The sequence below is a fragment of the Phoca vitulina genome, unplaced genomic scaffold (assembly GCF_004348235.1).
Source record: "Phoca vitulina isolate PV1807 unplaced genomic scaffold, GSC_HSeal_1.0 scaffold111, whole genome shotgun sequence".
NCBI lineage: Eukaryota > Metazoa > Chordata > Mammalia > Carnivora > Phocidae > Phoca > Phoca vitulina.
The window spans coordinates 280,751-296,625 of NW_022589814.1; the positions used below are offsets into that span (position 1 = coordinate 280,751).

The 15,875-nt window shown below is 52.3% G+C and overlaps 1 protein-coding gene across 2 annotated transcripts in view; it reads left to right on the forward strand.

Moving 5' to 3' along the window:
- Positions 1-15,875, forward strand: part of FGD1 (FYVE, RhoGEF and PH domain containing 1) — a 40,456-nt gene that overhangs the window by 10,816 nt on the left and 13,765 nt on the right. For both annotated transcript variants that reach the window (XM_032398195.1, XM_032398196.1), the window contains exons 2-8: positions 6,980-7,153; positions 7,458-7,635; positions 7,761-8,199; positions 9,507-9,596; positions 10,300-10,448; positions 11,823-11,979; positions 12,085-12,223. In XM_032398195.1, coding sequence (XP_032254086.1) covers positions 6,980-7,153; positions 7,458-7,635; positions 7,761-8,199; positions 9,507-9,596; positions 10,300-10,448; positions 11,823-11,979; positions 12,085-12,223 — 1,326 coding nt within the window. The remainder of the gene's footprint in view (positions 1-6,979; positions 7,154-7,457; positions 7,636-7,760; positions 8,200-9,506; positions 9,597-10,299; positions 10,449-11,822; positions 11,980-12,084; positions 12,224-15,875) is intronic.

Here is a 15,875-nt window from a genome sequence, read left to right on the forward strand (position 1 = left end):
AAGGACCATCTAATTCGGATACCCCAAAGTGGTGGCCCACAAGTTGAATTGGACTCACAAATATTGTTTGACCTACTCACTGTTTTCAAAATTAGGGGGTTTCACATAAAAGTCTGGATTTCTGATTCTCTTGAAATATTGGAAGATCCGAAAACACAGGGCCCTGTTCCTGCAAAGTGACAATTAGATAGAAGGGAGGAACTTCAGGTGAGGCATGTGGTCTCCAGTTTACCCCAGTCCCTACCATTCCCTAATGGCTGGTACTGTTCCATTTTACAGAAAGGTCCTCGCTTTACATGAGAGTACACACTTTACAGAAACATCCTTCACTTTACAGAAGGGGCCCCACTCTATAAGAGACTTCCTCCATTTTACAGAAGAGCCTTCTGTTTGGCAGAGAGTCCTTCATTTACAGACAGGTCATCCGTTTTACAAAAAGGTCTTTATAGAACTCTCCTCGCTTTACAGAATGTCCCTCCATTTTGAAGAAGTCTCCTCCACTTTCTAGAAATTTCTTCCCTTTACAGAAGGGGCATTCTTTTTATCAAAAAGGCCTCCATTTTGTTGAAAGTTTCTCTATTTTGCAGGAAGGAACACTCTGGGAAACTCTTGGAAGTGGCTCCCACTTTCCAAAATCGCCTTCACTCTGCAGAAGGTGCCTCTGTTTTTCTGCAGAGTCCTTATGTTCAGAAGACCAGTCCACTTCAGGGAAGGAACTTTCAGATCTACGCACAGGGTTCCTGTAGAACAGCTCCCCCTGCACGTCTCACACTTGACAGAGCTTCGTGTTTGAGCTCTCAGAGAGAACATCTGTCAGGCCAAGCAAGGCGTGGGTCAGTCTGGCCCCAAGGGTGTAGGGCAGCAGGGCTGGACCTCACATTCAAGGGGAAGGTGGAAAAAGTGGGGCAGCTATGCCTTTATCCCCTGCTTTTTTCTCAAACTGAGGGGCTCCCCTCCCCCCGCAAACTGAGCTGGCTTTCCAAAAGGCACTTTCTTATTTGCTGTTGTTCTTTCTTCTCCACTCCCTCTGTTCCCTTTCTCCACCCCACCCCACCCCACCCCACCCCCAGGAATTCCAGCTGTCCCTGGGGCCTACCTCTTAGCCTGGAGAGACAGAGATCTGGGGGCTGTAGGGAGAAGTATGCAGTGGGGGGTCAGGAGGCCTGAGGGCTGGGGCCAGCTTCTGCCCACTCTAGCATCTCACCAGGTCCTCAGAATGAGGAGCGCACACATATTCTCCCCCATTTTGCAGATGGGGAAATTGGGGTCCAGAGCTGTGAAGTAACTCCCCAGGTCACCATGGAGTTAATGGCTGAGGTCCAGTCTGAGGCCCTATTAGCTGACTTGAGATTAAGCCAAGACTACAACTAGGAGATGGGAGAGGGGGTGTTGCTGGCCGGGGAAGGGGGATGCTGGGAGCTGAAATTACCAGAAAGAGGTGAGGGAGAGGCAGGGTCATTCCAGTGGAAATGGGCAAAGGCAGGAGTCCTTATCTTCCAACAGCTAGAGGACAGACCTGCTCTGCTAGGAGCCCCAAAGCATGTGCTCAGGGCACCTGCCAAGTAGGGGCATGCAGCAACCAGAAACAATTTTTGGAATGATTTTGTTACTTCAATAACAAAATGTTGTCATGGAAAAATTCAAAACTCTATTATACTTCTGAACACTTACATTACAGTTTTGTATGATTTGTATTTTCAATTGAGTTTGAATTGCAGGATGGGGTACCATTGTCTTTTCTTTGCCATGCCACCTCTAGTAGGAATCCTGCCCTGATCTCAGGAGCTGTCGAGGAGAGTGGAGCTGGATTCTGTGTCCCTCTCTGGCTGGGTTTGCTCGTGTTTCTTGGTGTGTCAATAGCTTTGTGTTGGGTTGTAGCCTGCGGCCTAGGGGTTTATTATCTGTGTGCATAGTTTTGTGTCTTTGCGGATGTGTAGTTCTGTGGGATTTCAAGTTTCACTCACATTGCTGTGTGGGTGGGGGGCACTATGCTCTCTCCCTTTTTTGTTTCACGGACTCCCCCAAATCAGGGGCTGTGATTACTATCCAATTTTCCAGACAAGGAAACTGAGGTTCAGTAGATAGGCTTGCCCAGGGTCACACAACTAGTAAGTGGGGGTGTTGGGATTTAACCAGGTTCTCTATGACTCCTGAACCAGCTCTTCCTTTTTTTTTTTTTTAAAGAGAGGGAGAGAGTGGGGGAAGGACAGGAGGAGAGGGAGAGAGAACCTCAAGCAGGCTCCACGCCCAGGGCGGAGCCTGTCACAGGGCTTGATCTCACAACCCCGAGGTCATGCCTGGAGCCAAAATCAAGAGTCAGAAGCCCAACCCACTGAGCCACCCAGGCGCCCCCTGAATCAGCTCTTCCTAATGAAGGTGCCACAACACCTCAACACGCACAGTCCAGTCAGTGAGTGCAGTCATGCCACCCCTCTTTGGGATAGTCATATACCACAGGTTCTAAATGACTGTCCTTGTTTTTTTAATAAATAAGACCAGATTCAAGGTTATCCCTGAAATAATGTCACTGTCATGAGCACTCAGGTGCCCACTGCAGGGAAATTGGGTAGAGTCCACAGCTTGCCTGAGGCTTAACTGGACAAGAGACCAGGGGGCCCTAGTTGCCAGGTGCCGCCTCAGAGGCCCGGCTCTGCCTCATTCACTCTAAGCCCTCCTTGACTGAGGTTGCTAAAATTTGCTCAAATAAAGTACAGGTAGATTTGAATTTCAGGTATTCGACAAACAATATTTTAATATGGCATAATAAATTTTTAGTGTAAGTATGCATGAGACATGCTTATACTAAGAAATTATTTATTGTTGATCTGAAATTCAAATATAACTGGGCATTCTGTACTTTATCTGGTCGCCCTGTCCATGGCCTCTCCCTCCCCTGAGCTTCCCCCCTCCCCACACACCCCCCCCCCCCCCCCACGGCACTTCCTGAGCCCCACTTAGCTTTTCCTAAATGAAAGTCTCTTGTCTTTGAGATTGGGAGCTCCCTGAGGGTTAAGATCAAGATTACCTTTTCCCTGCTGAAGGCTTGCCGGGATGGCACACCCCCACCCCCGCAGAAGAGTTGAGACAGTGCCCAGGATGTGCTTCCGGTCAGTGACAAGAGATGCCAGAATGGCAACAATGGTGGTGTGTGAGCATAACGTGCCGAGCACGTGGCATATGGACACGTGAACGACTCTGCGGCTCTCGTGAGGTCTTTGAGGGCTCTGCATTGCCAACGTGTGGCTGGGTACATTTTCACAATGTATTATAAAGTTCGGTGGTGTGACTTTCTCTCTGTGGGGTGGGGCCCTTTGTGGCCTCTGCGCTAATGGGCCCTGGGGACTCTGGTAAACCCAGTAGTGGAGGGGGCAGTGCCAGTGGAAGACTCCGTCAGGTGTGTAGGTATGCGCACGTGAGAGATAATGCCGGTGACGGTCAACTATAAAAAATGGGCTGGAGAAAACCAGTGCAGGACCTAGCCAGGTGGGGATGGGATGGAGCAGTGGGAAAGGCTGTGGCATCCAGGAAGGGAGAAGGCCTCCCTTGGGAGCTCCCTAGGGGCAGAGATGGGATTTCACATCTTCCAGCAGTGAGTCTACTGGGCTCAGAGTAGGACTCAGAAATACCTGGGGGAACTGAGCTAAGCCTAGGGAAACCAGAGAGTTCAACAGAACCGTGAGGTGCCATGGGGGCCTAGCTGAGAAGTTCCTATCTTCCCCATGGGCAGTGGGAAGTCATAAAAGGCTCTTGCGCAGGTAAGTGTCATGCCCTGAGCTGGAGGTCCATCTACCCTCATGGAGGAAGCAAGACCTGGGGACCAGGGGGACACTGGGGGAAAACATAGGCAGAGACAAGGAAATGGAGGCAGAGGGACAGGCATGAGGAGCACTGACACAGGAGAGGGAGGGATCTTGAACCTTCTTCCTTCAGTGGAGCCTCAGCCGTTCTTGGCCAGGCCTAGGCTCCTGAACTGGAACCCTGATGTCATCTCCCTGGAGGTGGGCGTAAAGGTATTGTACTCACTAGCCACACTGCAGCTCACAACTTTCTGAAGCACTGGGGTACAACCCTGCCCCTCCTACTTCCCCCCTTTTCCAGCTTCCCCTTGAAGGGCAGGGTTCAGAAAGGAGTCCAGTGCAGGACCCATCTGCTGAAGCTCTGCCATTGACTTGCTGTATGACCTCGGGCAAGTCACTGCCCCTTTCTCCGCCTTCATCTCTTCATTAGATCCTGAGCTCACAGTCCCTGCCCTTCTCTCCTGCGAAGCCAGAGTGTGCCAGAATATCTGAACTTTATCCAGCCTTCCATTCTGCAGGGCTGCCCGCAAGGAGGCAGAGAGAAAGGAGAGCTGGCCCACTGGTGGGGTGGGTGTAAAGGGAGTAGAGGGTAGGCCAGAGCAGGGCCACAAAGAATGGTATGGTCACCCTATCCCCAGAACAAGCAGTGGAGTGGACAGAGAGAGAAGCCCAGCCAGGGGCCCCCCAGCTGCTCTGCACAGACTGGGTAGGGGGGGCTCACCGGGGAGGCCTGCCTGCTTTGAGGTGTGGAGACAGGGTGAGATGGAGCCCTGAGGAGGCAGACAAGGGGCATCTGAGACCCTGGCATCTATGTGTGTATCTCTCGGGGGGGTCTCTGCACAACGGAGTGCCTGGCTTTGCCTGCTGGGTCTCTGACACTGTCAGCTACTCTGTGTCTCTCTTGCTCTGGCCATGTGTCTCTCAAACTGTGTCTCGTCATGTGCCACCCTCCAAGTGATTCATCCTCTTCAACCCCACACCCAGGGGGAAGGCAGGGCAGGACCAGGCCAGGATGTGCTGAGCAGGGCAGGGTAAGCCGAACTGAGAGGAGCATGTCCTCCCTCCCCGTCAGGGCCCTGCCTGCTCAGGTGGGAAAAGAAGGAGGAACCTGCACCCAAGGCAAAGTTGCAGGGTGGAGGAGTGGGGCGCGGCCTGGGGCCTGGAGCACCATGTTCCTGCAGGGCTGGGAGCGGACCACAGCCCAGGTCCCCTGGGGCCTGCCTGGCTGGACTGGGGCCAGAGTGCAGCCAGGGACCCAGGGAAGCTGCTGGAACACTGTGTGTTGGGCTATTCCTTCCCTCCAGGACTGGGAGACCTAAAATTCCCTGTGCCTTTTTTTTGCCCATGCGACCCCACAGGGTGTCTCTGCGTGTTGTAGCTGTATGTTTTTGCAACGGAGGGCACATGGGACACCGTGACCATTTAGACCAGTAAGCAGATGTCAGGTGTGTCAGTGTGCCTGAGCCCCTAAGACCTACGGACACCTTGGACATGTTTGTTTCATGAGTACGACATGGGAGTAAAAGAGGCCATACGTCTGATCGTGTGTCTGCGTTTCTGGATACATGGTGGTGTGTGACTTCGGGATGTTATCCCATTGTGTGCAGTCGTATCTGACAGGGTACAGTGACCCTGCGTGGCTATAGACCTCATGGCTGTGTGACCCACTTGCAGGTGTGTGAACCCATAACACCGTATTACGGTATGTGTGACACACTGTGGCCCTGCGATTGTGAGACGCAATATAAATGACTCTGTATGTCTTTGTGACTCAGTGTAACCATCTTTGAGGAGTGTGTATGATGGTAAGTGGTTGGGAAATTATCGTATGAAACTGCATAAAACGATGGGCTTGCCACCGTGTGGCTGTCTTTGTCAGTGTGCGTGCCTGTTTGCTTGTGTACGTGATACCGTGGGGCCGTGTGATAATACGTGAGTTTGTGACTGTGGGTCTTGGTGACTGTGTGTGAGCAGGCTTTCAGGAGCGTGATAGCATGTGATTGATTGGATATTTGAATTTGTGGGGCCCTGCAGTTGCCTGAGACAGTCTAAATAACACCATGTGGCTCCGTAACTGAGTGGGCCCTTTTGTGACTGGTCAGTATGAGACTCTGTAACACAGGGTAGCAGATCCTGTGGCTGTGAGAGGGTGTGTGGCTGGGGCCCAGCAAAACCAACACCACGTGTGGGTGGGCAGGGGCTCTTGGCCGCCACTCACTCTCCTGTCCTCACACCTGTTTGCTTACGTCCTTCCCTACGCCGTGGCCTTTCATGACTTCCTTCTGCCCATAGGACGGTCACCTAGCTCCTCAGCCTGCCTCCAGGGTTGGCCCTCTCTGCTCTGTCCCCCCACCCCCCACTGACTTCTCGGTGAAGACCAAGCCAGGCCCACCTGAGCGCCACACTTCTTCCCTTTGGGACATGTCAGCCTGGAGGGTCCCTCATTGTCTTCCAGATGGAATCTTCTCTCCCAAAGGCAACCATCGTCTTCCCCTAGGACCAAAGACAGAGGTGGACTTAGGGAGCCCACAGTGAGGGAAGAGGGACAGTGCAAAAAGGCCTCCCATTTTCTGCATTTGTTGCCTGCTGTTTTAAAGCCATTCCCGTGACCTGAACTCTGCATGCTGGGTGTGTGTGGTTGTATGTGGGTGTGGAAGTGGAGGAGGGTAGTAACAGATTAGTGAGAGGCTGGGTTTTTAAGGAGCAAAACTTTTGTTCGTGAAATCCAATTTTGTCATTTTTGAGCACACTCGGCTGAATACAATTGTAGACAAGGAAGGCCAAGTATCCTCAGGACCTTAAGAAAAAGGATGAAGGATGGCTTAGGCTCAGCATACTCACTGTGGCCATATAAACAAGGGCTGCAAACACGTACACAAACTGGAGGGTGCTCGCACCCACCCCCAGTCTGGTTAAACGCCCTAATAATAATGCCTGCTGACATACAAGGAATCAATGCACAGATCACAAAGAACTCTTGTCTATTGATGAAAACAGCCAGCCACAGCCCCGGGCCTGGCTCCCCATCTGAGGGCTGTGGTAGGGGCTTCCCAGAAAGGCAGTGTGCCCTGGAAGGGGGCTCAGGGAAACCCAATACCCCAATACCTGCTAAGACATACAACTCCCCTGGCCCCTTTGGGGTAACATCAATCGCTTCACACCCAGGTTCTCCCTTTCTGCAGGGTTGCACCAAGGAAACCGGATCCTGGTGAAAAGTTTGTCCCTTGACCCTGGCCAGAGCCTTGAACCTCATCCAGAAGGTCCCCAGCGGCTTCGCTCAGACCCAGGCCCCCCCACTGAAACCCCCAGCCAGCGTCCTTCACCACTGAAGCGGACACCAGGCCCAAAGCCACAAGGTAAGTGGTTCCAGCGAGGGGCAGAGAAATGGCCCAGGAGAGGGGATGACAGAGGGGAAAGGCTGACCAGTGGCAGAGGAGAATGCTTGTTAGAAGGCTAGGAAGCACCACGGTCTAGCGGCAGAGGGCTGTGGCCTGTGGCTGATGCGTACACGCTGGCATTTTGCCTCAGGCTTGCTCTGTACCCGCCTTGGGCAAAGGTGCAGACTGGGGGTTTGTGGAGGGCCTTGTGGCCTGACCATGACAGCCACCTCCAAACTCAGCTCACTGGGATCTCCCCTCTCTTCCCTGTGCATTTCTCCAGTCCCCCCAAAGCCCAGCTACCTGCAGATGCCCCGGATGCCCCCCCCACCTGAGCCCATTCCCCCTCCACCATCACGCCCGCTGCCTGCAGACCCCCGAGTGGCCAAGGGCCTGGCCCCCAGGGTGGAGGCCAGCCCCAGTTCTGCAGCAGTATCCTCACTGATTGAAAAATTTGAAAGGTGAGTCTGGTCCCCGGGGGACCCTGTGGGGGTGAGGGTGGGCCTGGGACAGGAAGGACAGCTCTAAGACGGGACTCTCAGTGAGTTCACACCCTGCCTCCGTGTGTGTCCACCACCCACCTCAGAGAGCCTGTGATTGTCGCCTCGGATAGGCCAGCCCCTGGCCCCAGCCCAGGTCCCACAGAGCCAGCCGTGTTGCCACAGCCACCCCCGCAGCCTCCAGTGCCCCAGCTTCCCGAGGGCGAGGCCTCCCGCTGCCTGTTCCTGTTGGCTCCCGGGCCCCGGGATGGCGAGAAGGTGCCCAACCGGGACAGCGGCATTGACAGCATCAGCTCGCCGTCCAACAGCGAGGAGACCTGCTTCGTCAGTGATGACGGGCCCCCCAGCCACAGCCTGTGCCCCGGGCCCCCTGCCCTGGCCAGTGTCCCTGTTGCCTTGGCTGACCCCCACCGGCCCGGCTCCCAGGAAGTTGATAGCGACCTGGAGGAGGAGGATGACGAGGAGGAGGAGGAGAAGGACAGAGAAATCCCAGTGCCCCCGATGGAGAGACAGGAATCTGTGGAGGTACTGACCCATGTTCACCAAGAGACAGGACCATGTGGAAAAACCAGGAGCCTGGCTCTTACACTTGGTTCTTCCCCAGCTCGTTATTTCTCAAAACAGGGCATTGTTTCCACTTTGGATGTTTGGCTTCCCTGGTCCCCTGGTACTAAATATCGGTAGCAAACCCGTACCTCGCTGCCCCCCCCTTCACTGTAACTACCAAAATGACCATGCATGGTCCCAAATGCCCGCTGGGAAAATTGTTCTTCCCTCATCAGAGAACCACTAGCTGGACCTCAGTTTTTCTGTCTTAAAGATGTGCATCCTGCTTGGGGATCCTTAAAGTCCTCCTCCAGCTGGAAAATCCCAAGACTCGGTAGCTATGTGACACTGGGCAAGACTCCACTCCCCTACCACGAGCCTCGGTTTCCTTATTTATAAAATGGAAAGTCTCTCACATCCAGAGAGACTTCCCAGCAGCTGGCCGCCAGAGGGGCACGAGAGCTAGAGCTCCTCCTGCCCGAAGGACCTGAGGCTGTGGCCATGAAGGCCCTTGGCAGCAGGAAACCCTTTCTGTGCCCCAGCAGCCTAAGGCTGCTTTCAAAGGCTTCCTCGCACTTAAGTTAGGTTGCCTCCAGAACACCTTCTTCACCAGAACCCAGCTCAAATGTGGGGGCTGAGGCCAGGGACTCAGCAAATATGTGTCCAGTGATTTGGAAACTGGGCCAACAGGCGATGAGTCGTATACATTTTTGTACTTTGGTGTTTTCTTCACACCCCGGGTACTCGGCAAGCTTTTGCTGACAGTGAACTGAGTGGGTGAATAAATAACATTTATAGACTACTTAATCTGTAGTCTGCTATGTTTTACTTACATTAAATCATTTAATTATCTCAACTACCAATGGACTTAGGTCCTATTACTATCAGTTTATACAGATGAGGAGACTTAAATACAGAGCAGTTACACAACTTATGCAAGCTAATGAATGGCAGAGCTAGGATTTGAACCCAGGAAGTCTGACTTCCTGGCCCACACAATTAACCACTGCACTATGCTAAATGAATAGAGAGAGCAGATGCCTGGGTGCACGAGTGGCCAAGTGAGAGAGTGCGTATCATCGGAATCGAGGCGTGGCCTTTAGGATACACTGGGGAGTCAGAGATTGAAACTGGGAGGCTTATGGGTCCAGAGATGGGGAAGTAGGGTTCACCCAGGGTGGCACTGGGCTTAGAGTAGCATTTGAGCTGTTCTGAGAATTCTGTGGGCTTGGGTGAAGTTTAGGGTATGGGGTGATGGATGAGTGGTTGCCTCTTCTCCTTTCCAGTTGACTGTGCAGCAGAAAGTGTTCCATATTGCCAATGAGCTCCTGCAAACTGAGAAGGCCTACGTTTCCAGGCTCCATCTCCTGGATCAGGTGAATGGCCCCTTGGGGGTCCCAGGGCCCCAGGACCTGGTAGGTGGGTGCCAAGGGGGAAGTAATAGGGCCTGAGCCCAGCGGTACCATTACCAATCTAGAGTTGGTAAGACCCCTTTCTGACCTTGACCCCCGTCCTGTCTCTGAAGTCAATTCTGATTATGACCCCAAGCTTGATCTTTGTACCAACCCTCATTCCTAACTTTGAGGGGGGGGGGTACATCAGCCCTGACTGCAACTCTGACCTAGATCCTGAATTGACCCCAGCTGTAAACCAGACCCTGATCCTCATTCTAATCCTGGCCCTATTCCTGCCCCCAAATCCACTAGAATCCATATGGGTAGGAATTTTTGCTTGCTTCGTTCACTCTGTTATCCCAGCCATTACAACAGTGCCTGGCACACAGTAGGCACTCAAAAATATGTGTTAAATGAATGGGTCTGACCCTGAATCTAATTCTGACCTTGACCCTGCTCCTGACTTCTTGTTCCCATGCCTACCTCCAAGTCCTAACCTCGATGACCCGAAATCCAACCCCACATAGAAGCCTAACTCCATTCCCTCTCTCCTCGGTCTCAAGACCAGTGCTGATCCCAAAGCTCCACAGAGCTGCCCCCAAACACTGCCCTCACCTCCAAGCTGCCCCTTCCCCAGCCAAGTCCCAGGCCCAGCTGGGCTTAACATTCCTGCCCTGCCCCACAGGTGTTCTGTGCCCGGCTACTGGAAGAAGCTCGGAACCGCAGTTCCTTCCCTGCTGACGTCGTCCATGGCATCTTCTCTAACATCTGCTCCATCTATTGCTTCCACCAGCAGTTCCTGCTGCCTGAGCTAGAGAAGCGCATGGAGGAATGGTGAGGGACCCCAGATCTAGGCTGCCTGCCCTCCTGTCCACGCGCCTGCCAAGCCCAGGGCACAAGTGTGCGCTCGAGGTCATTCCTGTCCGTCCTCTCCTCTTAGCGCCTTTCACAAAGAGAATCAGACCGAAGCTCCGCCCTCCACGCCCTCCCAATCTAATATGAAACACAGACCGGGAATTCAGAAAATTACAACAGAATAGCACAGCCCTTAAGAGTATGAGGTTAGGAGCCAAATTGGCTGGGTTCAAATTTCAGCTCTGCCGTTGGCTCGCTTTTTGATATTAAGCAAGTTTCTTAAATTACTGTGGTTCAGTTTCCTCCTCTGTGTAATGAGGATAATAATAATAGCCTACCTTGGAGGGTTGTTTGAAGGATTTAAATGAGTTGACACATGTCGAGAGCTTAGAACAGTATCCTGCGTATAATAAGTGCTCAATGTGAGCTGTTGTGTTTTTTTTATCAGACCTATGATAGAGCTGAGAACGGGAGGCTGTAGGAATCCAGACGAATGGACCAAACCTAGTCTGGGGTTAGAGAAGGATTCAAGGAGGAGCTGATTCCTGAGCTGAGTCCTGAGGTAGAAGGGCAGGGTTCACAGGCAATCTCCCAGCCGCCAGGCTCTCCTTTTCCCATCCATCCTTTGGAGTCTACACCACCTGCCATAATGGTCTTTCTGAACAATCAAACTGTGTTACTTCCTGCTTGAAAATCATCTCCATGCTCTCCACACCCACAGGATAAAGTGTGTCTCCCTCCCTAGACTGTCACCACTGAGGGCTGGCATGAAGCCAGTTCCTGCATCTTCCCAATTGACTGTTACCCCTGAGGGATAGGCCTGGCCCGGTTCTTGTGTGTCCCCCAACAGACCGTGACCAATGAGGGCTAAAACCAGGTCTAGTGCCGTGTGTCCCTCAGCGAACTGTGACTCCTGAGGAGTATGACCAGGCTTGTTCACTTTGTCTCCCCTATCAGACAGTGACCCTGTCGGGCTTAGCTCAGTGTGACTCATTTGTGTCTTCGGAATCACCCGGCATACGGCTGGGCACAGAATCAATAAGAAGTATATGAAGTGGCCCTCGCGGTGAGGTCTGGGCAGGTATTTCAGGACATGTTATTCCTGGTACTTGAGAAGGGCAGAGTCGGGGCCGGTGGCAGCCCGGGCCATGGTTTCAGGTCAAGCTGATCCTCTTGGCCTAACTGGCCTATAACATAAGCAGCAATTCCAGAGGAGCAGAACTGGCTGACGAGTAGATTTCCAGGAATGCGATGAGAGTAGCTTCCCTGGGACTAGAGACCTAGGAAGAACCCTGGGAGAGTTCTGGGGGACAAGGCTCAGCAGGACTGTGCCAGCCCCCGCTTCCACCCCAGGGACCGCTACCCACGCATCGGAGACATCCTGCAGAAGCTGGCACCCTTCCTCAAGATGTACGGAGAGTATGTGAAGAACTTCGACCGGGCCGTGGAGCTGGTCAACACCTGGACAGAGCGTTCCACCCAGTTTAAAGTAATCATCCATGAGGTGCAGGTAAGCAGCGAAGCTGGATAGGACAGACTGGGGAGGAGAGGTCTGCAGGGACCCAGTGAGGGGTCTGTGGCCGGACCTGAGCCCCTCTGCTTCTGCCCGTCACAGAAGGAGGAAGCCTGTGGCAACCTGACGTTGCAGCACCACATGCTGGAACCCGTGCAGCGCATTCCCCGCTATGAGCTGCTTCTCAAGGACTATCTGTTAAAGCTGCCCCACGGCTCCCCGGACAGCAAGGACGCCCAAAGTGAGTGCACACATCCGGGCCCTGCCCCACCCCAGCCCCCAAGACTTAACTCACAGGGTCAGCCTTCCATTGCAACATAATGAGATCCCAGAAGAGGATCTCCAAACTGAAAGGCCCACATTGAGGCTCTAGAGTAAGACCCCAGGATGTACCTCCAGGCTGAGTCTCTGCCTGAGTACCCAGACAGAGCAGTCAGGGGTCTCCCAGTCTGAAGTCCCCAACTGGAACCCCAGAGTTGGAAGAGTATACCAGAATGATCCCCTAGAGGGAGCCATCTGTTTTCTAGGCCAAGACCCCAAAGCTCACCCCTAGACTCATCCTCAAATGAAGTTGTCCCAAGTCCAAAATGAAACTGAGCCTGAACCCCCAGGGACTGAGCCACCAGGCCAAGAGCCCAGACTGACCCCTCAGGCCAAGCCCTCTTTACTGAATCTCCACAGCTGAGCTCCCCACAAGGAGAGGTGTCTCATCAAGACCCTGACTTTACATCATCCACATTTAGAGCTCCACCCTGTGTCGCCAGCCGCTACCTAAAATGAACCTCATAAAGAACCTCCCAAGTCTGATCAGAGCCCTACAGAATCACCTTTTCAGAACTGAGCACCCCAGACTGGACCCCAAATTTTCTGCCTCCAAGATTTGGATCTCTAGGCTGAGATACCGTCTCCTCAGACTGAGTCTTCACACACTGAACCACTAGGAAAGTATTTCATTCTGATTCCTCCAGTATGAGACCCACCCCGCCCCCAGGTTCACGCCTCAAAGAGTGCTTCCCTAGAGTCTCCCCAACTTTCTCCCCCCAGAGTGTTATTTCCATTCGTTCCTTCATTAATAGAGCAGCTATTTACTGAGCACCTTATTCTGTGCATTGTTGTAGGCACAGGGGATATGGAAGTGAACAAGACAGACAGCAGATAATAAAGAGAAGTAATAAATACACAGGAGAACATTGGATAGGTGCTACATGTAATTCAGAGAATAAGAGGGTGATGTGACAGGGACTGGGGGGGCTTACTTGAGGTTGGGTGGCCTCTCTGAATAGAAGATATTTGAGTCAGACCTGAATGACATGAAGAAGGGAGCCACGTGCCGACTGGAGAGGAACATATTCCCCAGAGGCAACAGCAGGTGCAGAGTTCCTAGGGGGGAGGAGGCGGCAGCTTGCATATCTCCAGACCAACAAGAGGGCCAGTGTGACCTGAGCATGATAAGTGAGGGTAGAATGGTAGAAGTAGGGTTGGAGAGAGGAGCAAGACTTTAAAGGCCTGGATAAGGAGATGGATTTTTTTCTGAGTGCAGTGGGTAGCCAAGGGAAGATTTGGATTGGGATTACTACCAGTAAGAAGCCTTTGCAATAATCTAAGTGAGAAAAGTTGGCTTGGACGAGGGTAGTAGCAGTGGAAGTAGAGAGAAATGGTTAGATTCAGGATATATTATATTTGGAAGCAGCACTGAAAGAACCAGGATGGAGTGGGTGTGAGACTTGGGAGAAAGAGTCAAGAATTACTTGCAGATTTTTGGCTAGTGGTGATGGTTCTTGAGATGAGCTTAGGAGGTTGATTTTGGACATGTTCAAAGTGAGCTGCCAGGTAGGCAGTTAGATGAGTCTAGAATCCCAGGGAGAGAGATTTGGATGTCACCGGCTCATAGACAGTATTCAGAGCTGTGAGGCTGGCCCCAATCACCAAGAGAGTGAATGTAAATGGAGAAGAAATGGGGACCAACGACAAAGCTGAGGGAGGTTGAATCAGCAAAGGACTTAAGAAGGAGCAGCCCTACAGGGAGGAGGAAAGTTAGGAAAATGTGGGATGCTGGAAGCCACAAGAATCAGGAGCACACAGTTGTGTCCACTGCTGTGTCTACTCCCCAAACTGAGGCCCCGCCACCCTACCACATGGGACACTTTGCTACCAAGCCTGGACCTCTAGAAAGAGCGAGAACCCTAGAACGTTTGACAGCTAAACTCTACAAACAGACATCTGCAGACTAAGGGCCTCAATCCTCTCCCCAAATGAGAGCCCCCACTGAAGTGCCAGGATGAGCTACATTAACCTAAACCTTGAGAAACAGCCTTCCAAACTGATTCCCTGGGAATAGCTCCATGGGCTGACATCTCCAACCTGAGCCCTCAGGCTGAATCCAGTATGAGGTCCCAGTTATAGGACCTCCCACACTTGGTTTCCCCAAACTAAGATCTGGGCTTCCAGAATGTTCTCCCCACCCTGAGCTCAGAGAGCAGGTTCCCAATCTGAGCCCTCAGCCTGAGGTCCCACAGGGAGATTCCCCCAAAGAACTTCCCAGTCTGATCTCCATGGCCGCCATTCTATAAACAGGTATTGCCAAACTTAGCACCCCAGATTCATCCCCCATTTACTGTCCCTCAGATTGAGACATCTATCCTAGCCCCAAAGATTGACTCTTTTGTCACGGACCGATCCATGCCACAGACTGAGACCACTGAGGCCTCAGACTGATTTCTACAGTACCCCAGTGTGAACCCCAGAGGGAACCCTGAGATTAAGCTGCCCGATCTGAGCTCCAAACAGAGACTCCAGATTGTGTTCTTGCTAACCCCAATCCCCCAGACTGAAGACCCCTGTTTTCCATCCCCTTCACTGCACCCTGGGACTAATGCCCTAGATTTTCTCCCAAATTAAGTCTGATCCTCCAAGTCTGATCTTCCCAGTCCTGACTCCCAGACTGACTTCCCACAAACAGTGCCCCCCCCCCCCCGCAATTTTCTACATCCCAGCCTTGGATTCACAGATTGAGATTCCCAGGCTGAGTCCTGCAGAATGAGGTCTCCAGATTGGGCTCCATCTTGAGACCCAAGAAGGACACCTCACTGCCACACTGAGTCTCCACATTTTATAACCCTCCAACTGGGATCCCCAGAAGAAGCCTCCTGGCTTATTTCTCCACTCAGAGCCCATGGATTCTACAGAATCACATATCCACAGTGAGCTTTCAGGACTGAGTTCTTTCAATTTTATTTCCACACTGGATCTCTAGCATGACATTTCCAAACTGAAATTCCCCAAATGAGCTCCCTGTACTGAACCCCCAAAGTGAGTTGCCAGTGTAATATTCCTAAACTGGGCACCAGATAGAGTCCCTTTTACCAACTATGTGTCCCTGGGCAAGCTGCTTGGGCTCAGTTTTCTCGTGTGTAGAAGGGGGATGATAAGGATACCTCCCTCATAGAGTTGTTCTCAGGATAAATGAGATAATCCAGGTAAAGCTATTAGCACAGTGCCTAGCGCATGGCAAAGGTCCAATAAATGTTAGCAGTTTTTATTACTGAATGCCCTGACTGATGCCCTCCATACTGAATGCCCATAAAAGTAGATTGAGTTTACCTAACTTGGGTTCCTATTTTGTACCAATCTCAACCCTATCTGAGTCCCCAGATTCAGCCTCAGGGCTTGAGCTTGCCCAACTGAGCTCCCCATGCTAAGCCCAAAGATGAACACCCCCCCACCACCACCACCCAAGAAAGAATTTTCCAGTCCGGTTTTCTGAGCCACTCAGAATGAGAATCTCTGAATGAGAGCCAGTCCGAGATATGCTCACTAAGCTACCCAGCCCAAGATCTTACACTGACCTCCCAATGTTTTACCCCTCAGACTAAAATCCCCAGAAAGTGCCTCAG